This window comes from Cebus imitator, unplaced genomic scaffold, assembly GCF_001604975.1.
Source record: "Cebus imitator isolate Cc_AM_T3 unplaced genomic scaffold, Cebus_imitator-1.0 Scaffold396, whole genome shotgun sequence".
NCBI classification, from domain to species: Eukaryota; Metazoa; Chordata; class Mammalia; order Primates; family Cebidae; genus Cebus; species Cebus imitator.
Genome location: NW_016107711.1, coordinates 1,448,825 through 1,460,885, shown reverse-complemented (window position 1 = coordinate 1,460,885; position 12,061 = coordinate 1,448,825). Strand labels below are relative to the sequence as shown.

The 12,061-nt window shown below is 36.0% G+C and overlaps 1 protein-coding gene across 11 annotated transcripts in view; it reads left to right on the top strand.

Annotated features, from left to right (window-relative positions):
• Window positions 1-12,061, top strand: part of ATE1 (arginyltransferase 1) — a 157,046-nt gene that overhangs the window by 62,448 nt on the left and 82,537 nt on the right. For all 11 annotated transcript variants that reach the window (XM_037731373.1, XM_017508588.2, XM_017508587.2 and 8 more), the window contains 2 exons: window positions 5,483-5,664; window positions 10,077-10,176. In XM_037731373.1, the coding sequence (XP_037587301.1) occupies window positions 5,483-5,664; window positions 10,077-10,176 (282 nt within the window). The remainder of the gene's footprint in view (window positions 1-5,482; window positions 5,665-10,076; window positions 10,177-12,061) is intronic.

The following is a 12,061-nucleotide window of genomic DNA, read 5'->3' as shown; positions in this document are numbered from 1 at the left end:
AAGTAGCTGGGATTACAGGCACCTGCCACCACGCCCAGCTAATTTTTGTATTTTCAGTTAAGAAGGGGTTTCACCATGTTGGCCAGGCTGGTCTCAAACTCCTGACCTCAAGTGATCTCCCTGCCTCTGCCTCCCAAAGTGTGTGTTTCTGTTTTTCAAACTTTGGTGAAGTGTTTCATGAAACTGTTAAAAACAAAAAACAAAAAAGCAAAACAGTTGCAGGAATAAGTTATTTTAACACAGTGCAGACTTCGTGTCAGGTGCCTAAAAGGATTACCTTTGGGCGCCTCCATTAACTGTTATTTACTAAAAATTTGGGACATTAATTGTCTAACGATAGATTTTTGTATTGTATAGGTACAATGTGGGAGAGGTATTTTCAGCTGCTTTGGAAGAGAGGAGAATTCAGGTTCTGCTCTCTTAAAGCCGCTGAAGACTTTGAGTCTTCCTACCTTTGAACCTACTAGTAAATCCCCTCAAATACTGACCTGATGCCTGGTGTATGATTCTCCAGTCTCCTGTTCTTTTGAGCCTTAACAATGTTTTGGGGATAAATTAGGTACATGGAAGCAGGTGGGTGAAGAGACAGGTATACTTTATTAGAGTAAATATGCACCCATTTTGGGAGCAGTTTGGCCGGAAGCCAGAATTAGCCTATTAATACTGATGTCATTTCTACACAGTGCCTTTGGTCTTGTACCACATAGCTCATTAATCACAGAAGTCATTCCTTCCCTCCCAACATTTAAGGTGGTTTTTCTTTTGTATAGGTAGAGGTGAGCTTTATTTTTTTTTTCTTGTTATCAGCTAAATCCTCGAAATTGAGGAACTTCTGAAAAATTACTTTATTAATTCTTTCACATATCCAAAATATGCAAAACTGCAGACTGGTAAAGGTAAACCACTAAATATTGCTAATCACATGACAGATTTATGTACGAGGAAATTAAAGATAACCGCTGTTTAAATAACTTTGCTATTAAGTTAGCTACTGATGTAATTTTGTAGATATGATCTATTAGGATGTGCTATTCAGACCCCTGAAAACCAAAAGCAAAAACTGACCTAAACATTTTATAATCTGGAAAGTTTATTTGCATACTGTTGTTTCTCACAACTAATGACAGTTGAGACTGACCAGTAGTATGATTTCTGTTTTAAAAATGCAGACATCGAAACTTTTATTTTTTATGTTTTGAAACAGGGTCTTGCTCTGTTGCCCAGGCTGGAGTGCAGTGGCATGATCTCGCCTCACTGCAGCCTCTGCCTCCCAGGCTCAAGCGATACTCCCACCTCAGCATCCAGGGTAGCTGGGAGTACAGGCCTGTGCTACCACACCTAGCTAATATTTTGTATTTTTAGTAGAGACGGGGTTTTGTCATGTTGCCAGGCTGGTTTCAAACTCTTGAACTGAAGTGATCTGTCCGCCTCAGCCTCCCAAAGTGCTGAGATTACAGCTGTGAGCCACCACACCCCGCCTAGACGCTGAAACTCTTAAAACTAGCTAAATTACTGTCTCACTTAGTTCAAATAGCCAGAAAAGTATACAATGGAGTTAAGGCTCAAATCCAGATCTTTTGACTTTGAATCCTATAACCTACCCCCTTTCTATTTGCCGCGTACAGTTGGCAGGCTCCTCTTCTACCTGTATTTTCAAAATAGATGCATATCAGTGATTCTCAAAAGTGTGGCCTGGTAATTCCAGGGGTTCTTGAGGCCCTTTCAGAGGGTTCTCAAGGTCAAAATTATTTAGTCATACCAAGATGTGACCTTTTTGACTAAGGCTTAGGGAAATACAACAGTCCCACATTTTGAAGTAGAATTCTCAAGGCAGTAAATAGAGAATGGTAAGTGAGTTAAGGAGGCTTCTCTAGGAATGGATGTCTGAGCCTGGAAAACTAAGTTAAGGTACTGTCATAAGATCTAGTTGGGGTGGGGATGGTAGAGGAGAGGATAGAGAGTTGGAGGATACCCCTCTCTTCAATGGGCTAAATAATTTGTATGTATGTATTGTTTAGTGTAGTAGTTTTATGGTATCTCATTGTTGTTTTAATTTGCAATTCCCTAATGGTAAGTGATGTTGAGCATCTTTTCATATGTTCATCTGCCTTTGTACATCTTGGGTGAAGTCTCTGTTCAGATCATTTGCCCCTTCTCCTCCATTTAAAAAAATAGACAGGGTCTTGCTCTGTTGCCTAGGCTTAAGTGCAGTGGCACGATCTTAGTTCACTGCAGCCTTGAACTCCTGGGCTCAGGGGATCCTCCCACAGCATTGGGATTATGGGCATGAGTCACCACACCTGATCTTTTGCCTACTTTTTAATTGGGTAGTTTGTGTTCTTATTGTTGAGTTTTAAAAGTCTTTGTATATTTTGGATACCAGTTCTTTATCAGATGTCTTTTACAAGATTTTCTCCGAGCCTGTGACTTGAATTTTTATTTTAACAATGTTTTTCACAGACCAGAAAATTTTAATTTTAATAAAGTACAACTTAGCAGCTTTTTGTTTCGTGAGTTGTGCTTTTGGTGTTTTATCTAAAAACTCATTGACAAACCTAAGTTCACCTAGATTTTCTTTTATATTATGATCTAGAAGTTTTATAGTTTCTCATTTTACATTTAGGTTTATGATCCATTTTGAGTTAATTTTTGTGAAAAGTGTAAGGTCTGTGTCTGGATTCTTTTTTTTTTTTTTGCATATGGATGTCTGGTTGTTACAACACCATTTATTGTAAAGAGTATTCTTTCTCTCTTGCATTGCCTTTACTGCTTTGTCAAAGATCATTTGACTTTGTGTGTGTCTATTTTATCTCATTGACCTATGTCTGTTCTTTCGCGAATACCACTCTATCTTGATTATTATAGATTTATAGTAAGTGTTGACATTGGGAAGTGTCAGTCATCCAACTTTTTTCTTCCTCAGTATTGGGCTGGCTAGTCTGTCTTTTTTTTTTTTTTTTTTTGTCTCTACATAAACTTTAGAATCAATGTTTTGATAGCTGCAAAATAGCTTGCTGAGATTTCAATTGTGATTGCATTAAATATATATATCAACTTAGGAAAAACTGAAGTCATGACAATGTTGTCTTCTATTCCATGCACGCATACTATTTTTCTGGTTTTTTTAGATCTTTGATTCCTTTTGTCAGTTTTGTAGTTTTTTGCATATAGGTTCAGTATATATTTTGTTTGATTTATAACTAAGCATTTAATTTTTTGTGGTATTGTAAATGGTATTGTATTCTTAATTTCAAATTCCAGTCATTGTTGGTATGTAGAAAAGCAACTGACTTTTATATTACTCTTGTATTCTGAAATCTTGCTGTAACTGCTTATTTCAGTTTATTGTTGTTACTGATTTTTGTTTGTTTTAATGACCCTGTCATGTTATCTATAAAGAAAGACAGGCTTTTCCTCCTCCTCAGTCTGCATACCTTTTATTTCCTTATTGCACAAGCTAAGATTTCCGATATGATGTTTTCTAGGAGTGATGAGAGAGGATATCCTTACCTTGTTCTTTCTTACTAGTATGATGTTAGCTGTGGGTTTTCGAATATATGTTATTTAGCCAGTTGAGAAAACTTTCCTCTGTTCTAGTTTGTTAAGAGTGATTAGTCATGAATAGGTATTGGGTTTTGCCAGTAATGTTTCCTGCATCAATTGATTTGATCATATGATACTTCTTTTGGCCTATTGATGTGGTGAATTACATTAATTGTTCATTAATTACCTTTTTAAAAAATGCTTTTCTGATGTCAAGCCAGCCTTGCATACCTGGAATAAATTTCTCTGGTTCATGGTATAAGTCTTTTTATATATTGTTGGATTTGATTTGCTAATACTTTGTTTAGGATTTTTGCATCTGTGTTTGTAAGAGATACTGATTTGTGAATTTTTTTTTCTTGATTTTTTTTTGCTTGGTTTTGATGTTATTCAACCTGTTCTCATTTTTCTTTATACTCTTCTAGCTTTTATTCATATACATTTTCTGATTTTAGCTGTGTGAAAATGATGTACAAGTAGTGTTTTATTTGTTCACTTGAATTAGTAATCTCTAACATCCATTCAGTCTCCAGTAAAGCCTGTTTTATGCCGCTTGATACTTTTCTCTATATGGTTTTCATTTAAGACCAGTTATATTTAAAATGTTGAATTTTAAAATGAGAAATGTCATTTAGCTATATTTACAGGAAGGTGGTTATACTCTGAAACCTCTAGATTTTTCTTGTGAAGTTATAGTTAAATTAAGATAATAATGAAGAAAAACTTTGTTTTCCTTTAGCTAATAAGGAGAAGTGTCGTAGTCCTTGGTACTTACACAGTAACTCTTAACCTAGAAAAAATAATGGGATCGTGTACCTTCTAAGAGCTGAGGCACTCACTGAACAGGCTTGACTGGCAGGATCTCACCCCACCCTTTTCTTGTATGCTCCTCATATTTTTCTCATACATTTCTTTCCTAATCTTTGTGTGAAATAGAACATTGTTTTTATTTTTTTTATTTCTTTTTATTTTATTTCAGTAGGTTTTTGGGGAACAGGTATTGTTTGGATAAATTCTTTAGTAGTGATTTCTGAGATTTTGGTGCACCCATCACCCAAGCAGTGTACACTATACTCAATGTGTAGTCTTTTTTTTTATTTTTTTTATTTTTTATTTTTTTTGAGACGGAGTTCCGCTCTTGTTACCCAGACTGGAGTGCAATGGCGCGATCTCGGCTCACCGCAACCTCCGCCTCCTGGGTTCAGGCAATTCTCCTGCCTCAGCCTCCCGAGTAGCTGGGACTACTCGTGTGTGTGCCACCATGCCCAGCTAATTTTTGTATTTTAAGTAGAGACGGGGTTTCACCATGTTGACCAGGATGGTCTCGATCTCTTGACCTCGTGATCCACCCACCTCGGCCTCCCAAAGTGCTGGGATTACAGGCGTGAGCCACCGCGCCCGGCCAATGTGTAGTCTTTTATCCCTCACCCTCCTCCCGCCCTTCCCTTTAAGTCCCAGAGTTCATTGTGTCATTCTTACATTTTTGTGTCCTCACGGCTTAGCTCCCTCTTATAAGTGAGAACATATGATATTTGGTTTTCCATTCTTGGGTTACTTTACTTAGAATAATGGTCTCCAACTCCTTCCAGGTTGCTGAGAATGCCATTATTTTGTTCCTTTTTATGGCTGAGTAGTATAGAAATGGAAGAACATAGTTTAATAGTGATTTTCTTCCCTTGTAAAATGTTATGTTTCCTACTGTCAAGTATTAAGTAAATTGAAGAAAACATAATTTGATTTCTTTTTTTGAATTTTGTATTTAGTCAATATTTCTATGATGAGAAAGTTTTGCAGCTTAACATAGGGTGTGACTAGGGATGATGATGGAAACAAAGAGGAAAGTTTAGGACTTACTAACCTGAGGAAAATAAAAGTATATTAATTATAAGGTTATTTTGATGTTTAAAAAATGGCTGTTTGTGCCTCTGCTTTTTCTTAGGCAGAGACTCCCCCTAATGGGCCAGATTGTGGCTATGGCTCATTTCACCAGCAGTACTGGCTTGACGGAAAGATCATTGCTGTGGGGGTGATTGACATCCTCCCAAACTGTGTATCATCTGTATATTTGTACTATGATCCTGATTATTCATTTTTGTCTTTGGGCGTCTACTCTGCACTACGGTAAGATTGTTTTTTGCCAGTATTGTAGTGAGTTATATAGAACTTCAAATAATTACTCATTTGATTGTATTTAATTATATAACAGTAGAAGTCCTATTTGACAGTGTGTTACAATAATTTGTTGCTAATCTCTTAAGTAGAATATATGCTACTATATTATAGATATTCTATGTGAGCGTTAAATACTACTATAGAATATATAATCATATATAATTTATAATTTCCATTTAAGAACAATTAGTATATTTAAAATTATTGAATTTCAAAATGAATTTTAAAATTTAACTAGTTGTATTTACAGGAAATATATATTATATAACTAGTCATTTAGTTGTATATATAATATTCAGTTATATATAAACTAGTCATTTAACTAGTTGTATTTATAGGAAATAAATATTACGTATAACTAGTTTCTGTAATATGTAGTAGTTTTTACTGTATTTAGAAGGTATTACCTTTAGAACTGATGCCAGTGCCTGATGGTAATTCTCTAGCTATTTTTTTTTGAAACGGGGTCTCGCTGTTGCCAGGCTGGAGTTCAGTGGCATGATTTCGGCTCACTGCAGCCTCTGCCTCCCAGGTTCATGCAATTCTCCTGACTCAGCTTCCCAAATAACTGGGATTATGGGTGCATACCAGCACACCCAGCTAATTTTTGTGTTTTTAGTAGAGACGGGGTTTCACAATGTTGGCCAGGATGGTCTCAATCTCTTGACCTTGTGATCCGCCTGCCTCGGCCTCCCAAAGTGCTGGGATTACAGGCTTGAGCCTGGCCAATTCTCTAGCTTTTTAAGGTATTCATGTAGTTAAGAAGTCATTGTATTTGTGGGTAGCTTTCTTTGTTTATGCATTTATTTATGTTCTCCATCAGAACTACTTATATTCCTTAAGTGTTATATTACTTATATTCTTGTCATCACCAGTTTCTACTTTCTTTTTTCTTTTTCAAATGAGATGGGGTCTTGCTCTGCTGCCCAGGTTGGTCTTGAACTCCTGGGCTCAAGTGATCCTCAGCCTTTCAGGTAGCTGGAATTGTAGGCTTGCACTACTGCATTCAGCTTTATATTTTTTTTTTACTATTAATTAAAAGTTAAATTAATGTGGTATAAATGAATCAAAGTAATATGAGTCTACTGGAAGAAATATGCATGTATACAGAACGGGCCTGGGGAATCCCTGGCTATCTGCTTGAATTTATGACCCTCATCAAAAGATAATTTCTATGGCTGGAAATATATGTATGCAGCACAAAACATTTTTAGTGGTGAGAAGATTAGAGTCATACTCCAGTTTTCTGTATTTGTTTCTGTTTGTGTGTATATGTGACAGAGGAGGGAAGGAGGATTGGAAAGCATTTTTCTTTTGTTTGGGAGCTTGCGTCTTTTTCTCACTCTTTACTATTGTGTCATACTTTTCTCTTTCCATTTCTCAGTCTTCATGTCTGATGGTCACATTTTCGCGTCATAGTAAAATGCACTGCCAGATTATTTTATTTTTTCTGTACGTGCTTTTTTATGAATTATAAAAGTTGAAATTTTTCTTTAACTTAGAAATTTAATTTAAAAAAAAATCTGGTCCACAATTGATTTTTTTGTGTGTGTTTCAGTGGCCCACAATATCAAGCTCTTCATTTTAGCATTTTCAACTTGACTTTTTCCTTAACGTCAATTTATAACAAATCCACTATTACATAATATTTATAATGGATCTCTGTAACAGTTTTTTATTCTAATGTATTTAATCACATTTTTATATAAAGTAGTTTAAAAATGCTTACGGCTGTTGGTGCTCTCACTGAAATTGAAAATGATAATTTAAAGCATTCATGTTTTATAAATTTAGATTTTACAATTACTATATAATTTCAGAAGTTTTCTTTTAGAAAAGTTACATTTTCTTTATGCCCAAATCAGTCAATACTTTCAAATAATTGCCAGTTTTTTGTTTTGTTTTGTTTTTGTGTTATCACTTTACAATGTGTTACAGATTTTTTCTAGACTTCTCAGATGGATTTTTAAGGGTGAGATTTATTTTTACATAATAAGCTCTGGCCTATGTATGAAATACTTCATGGTTCAATAAATTGAGAGATGATTTAGATATTGAGATGGTAAATAATTAATTCCCAGCAAAATTAGCAAGAGTTATATTGATTGCCTAGTATATCCCTGCAAACACTAGAGCTGGAGAGCCATGAAGGAGCCGACGAGGAGCCTGAGGTCATGAAAGGTTTGCCAGTTGAGAATGGCATGGCTGCAACTGCTCTACAGTCTTGTCACTTCCTTTGGGTGCTCTTGAGAATAGGAGCTGAGGAGTTTATAGAAAAGGAAAGGAAGCTGGAAAATTGACATCTTGAAGCAAAATTGGAGAAAGTAGGTTACCAGTTGCTAATTCCATTATTGATTTTAATGCATTTTGGTGACATCTTTCCCCTCAATTTCTTAAGTTTCTTAAGCAGTCCAACAATCAATATAGTTTTATGTTTTTAGATTTTATATAATCTAGCCTGTAGATTTTTATTTTTATTAATTTATTTTTATAATCAGCCTCTGCTTATCCATAGCCTGTAGATTTAAGAATTGTTTGAATTGGGGATCATGAGCATGGAATTTGTTTTTGTATAAAATTTTAGATACTCCCTAGCACTGTGACAAAAATAAAATTACTGGTGGTGGGCATGAAGCCTGTTTTATATAGAGTGGCCAGGAAAGACCTCTATGAACAGGTGACATTTCACAGGCAAAGGAAGAAAAAAAGGAAGCTGCCACATAAATATCTGAGGGTAGGAAGAAGTTCAGATGACTGGCAGCAAATCTTACTGCCTTGAGGTGGCCGAGAGAAACAGAAAAGTCTTTTGGACTCAGGTGTAGGGAATGACGTAGAGAGCCTTCTGGAAGGTGCAGAGAGGCAGGTGGAGTTGGTGAGAAGGAGGCAGGTGGAGTAGCACTTGTAGGACATAGTGGGGAGGTTGAGTTTTAATTATGTGGTGCCAACACACTGCTGGGATGGGGGATTGGGAGCTCTGATTAATATTGTAAAAGACGCTGTTCTATGGAGAATATGGAGGGGCAAGAGTGGAAACAGAAGAGCCAGTTGGGAGGCTGCCGCAGCCATTTAGGGGCACCATGATGGTGCTGAACCAGAATATCTGAGGTGGAGGTGGTGAGAAGTGATCAGATTCAAGGCATATTTTAGAGATAAAGCCCAAAAGACCTGCTAATGGATTGCACATGGGGATGAGAAGAAAAGAATTAAGGATGACCGGGGAGAGGTGGTGAAATGAACTAAGGTGCCGGGCAGGACCAGTGGAGTGGTACCAAGGCTGGGTGGGCCTTCTTGGAATTGGTGGTCTTATGTTTGTTTGTGTCAGTGCATTCTTTCCTCAGTTTGAACCCTGAGAATGGATTAGTTCTGGGAATAGGATTTATTCTCTTATAGGCTAATAATGTTTAGTCTGGTTGGATTTAGGAATACTTTTAATTTAAAAATGAATTTTTATGGTAATAATTCTTCAAGGATTAAAACTTGAGCTAGAAAAATGCACAGAATATTGCATTACAAATACAGTTCTTTAGAATTTTAAGCATTACTTGCTACTAAAAAGAAAAGAATACCTTTGAGAAACAAATATAAAAACAAAACTATTTTCTCATACTTTAGAAATGTACTGAAGTTTTACTTAGCACTCTCAAGTCAGTCATTTAGCTGGGCAAGTAGAATGAAATTCTTTGCCAAGATTTAAAACCACTTCATGCACAGGCGATACAGTGGTGATACTGAAGAACTTTTTATGTTCAAGTTATCTGGCTTATTCCAACAAATACAGAAAATGTGGTGAAGTAACATAGTATTTCCCGCTCTCTAGTTTTAGAGGAAATAAATATTAAAGCTGTACCTAGATAAAGGAATGAGTTATGTGTCATATACAGCTGAAAGTGTTTGCATGTAAATGGTCACAATATTATTCCTGAAATGTGTTGGCTTTGAGTTTTCCAAAATTTGCTGTACTGTTTTTAACCTGTTAAGCTCGGATTCTTTGAGAACCATAGGGCTTGATGAACAGTAACAGGACACTGTAGATCTCTCATTTTATGCTATTTGAATTTTAGATCAGCTACTTTGCCTAATAAAGTGTAAAGCCTGAACTTAGATGCATTTGCTTAATATTATTTAGAGGGGTTTATTATTTCTTTAGTAAAAATCATTGTATAGTGTTTTTTTTTCTTTTCCAATACTCATTTTTGTCCTGTATGTATATAGTGTTTTAAAAGTCGTTTTTCTTTCAATATTTGTAATTTTTTGATAGCTTAATATCAGATTTTATCGAATGTTTACCATCAAATCACATAGTTTTTGGAACATTAGAAGCAGAATTAACTGCTTCAGCTTTCTTCTTTTTCTTTTGGCAGAGAAATTGCTTTTACTCGGCAACTCCATGAGAAAACTTCTCAGCTCAGCTATTATTATATGGGTTTCTACATTCATTCATGTCCCAAGATGAAATATAAGGTAAAGTTGATTTTCACATATATGTCTGTTTTTATTATAGAAAAATGAATCTTTAATAAAATTTTTATCTCAGGGCACTGGATTTGAAGCTTTGTAGGAAGGACGAGTGGGTTAATAAGGAAATCTCTTTGCTGCCTCAGAAATTAAGCTTTCTGTGATGAGAACCACAGCCTCTCCTGCTCTTGTAATCCATTGAATTATTGTGAGATTTAAGTATATTTCAGATTTCCCTTTAAAAAAAAGTTTTATGACTCTTGTTAATGAAACCCTTTGATGTTTCCTAAGTATGAGTAGCCCACTGTAAAAACTGCAGAGTAAAGACCAGTGGAGAGGAGCAGACCACTGCCTTCCACCCACTGTGCTGGCAATAACCAAACACCTCTGCTTTCCTTAGAGTGAGGCTTTCAGCTCTGAAGATGCATGGATCTTCTGCTTAGAACTTGAGATCCAGATAAAGATTAGGGGCATTTTACGTAAAACCAGGGCATACAGTGGTCTGTCTGGTCAGTGGCCTACGAGGACATGGATTTTTTTTTTTTTACTTTACAAGTTGTGGAAGAGGAAAGGAAGGAGTAGCTCAAGAAAAGAGTAGGTAGGATGAAGGAGCACATTTCAAGGAGAAGAAGCAGTAAAAGAAAGGATTAGAAGGGAAAGTACTGATGATGTGTTTTTAGCAAAAAGGGTAACCAAAGGACTGTGCAGGACCCTGTGGCCGGGCTAAGGTACGTAGGCACCTGGGAGTCATCAACAGTTGCAGGGCAGAGCAGTGTAAATCAGAAAACATACATCTATCCATTCATAGGCATAGGACTTAATGGGGGTTTAAAAACATGCCAAATTAAAGAAAAAAGTGTAATTGAACCCCTTGTACCCGTTATCCAGCTTTAGCAATTTTCATGCATTTATTTCATCTATCCCTTCACTCTGTTTCCACCTCCACTCTCTCTTGAATTATTTTGGAGCAGATCAAAAATATCACTTAATCTGTCAATATTGTAGTATGTATTTCTAAAATATAAGGGCATTTTGAAAACGTAAACACGATCTCGTCATGTACCTACAGTGTTTCTAAATATCACCTGATATCTAGTCAGTGTTCATATTTCCTATTTTTTTTATTGTCTCATAATCTTTTTATAGTCAATTTGTTTGACATAAGACCCAATAAGGTTCATATATTTGTGATATGTCTCTTAAATCTCTTTAATTGATAAATTTCTCCCCCACCTTTTTCTTTCTTACAAAGGAATAATTCACAGGACTTGGTGATTAACTAAATTTGGGGATGATTATAATTCCAAAGCTTTGAGGTTAAGTACTGAATGGCTGGGGAGATGGTTCCATTGTCAGAAAGTATGGATGCTGAAAGTAGGACTGGCTTCGAGAGAGAAAAGCACAGTGCCTTGCCGGCTTTACATTGACAGTCCGGATAAGCTGACAAAGGTGTCCTGCTGGTGCTTGGAGGTTTTCTTTTGAGCTCACATTTAAGTGTACATTGTGGGAGGTAACCTCTGAATGTGCTTATCTTCAAGAACTTCTTTTATGCCTGAATTATTAATTGACTTGGTAGGCCTTAACATATGTTCTGTACAGAAGGAAAAGCATGAGCATATTTCTGTTTGCTTAAAAGTAATGATTTGGTTAAGTTTTTACTAGTGTTTTATCCTTCTGGCTCATTTTTATCTGGTACTAGATCTAAATTTGTTCAGAGCAGAAAACTGTAGTACTCAAGATATTTTGATATGTTTATAAGACTCAAAGAAAACTCAGGCTGTTCTTATATTAATCTTCCTTTAGTACATGACCCATTCAAATGAAATATTTTCATACCAGACTTAGGGACTTGCAGAGATTGCATTTTTTTGTCTCATCTGTGATGGACATT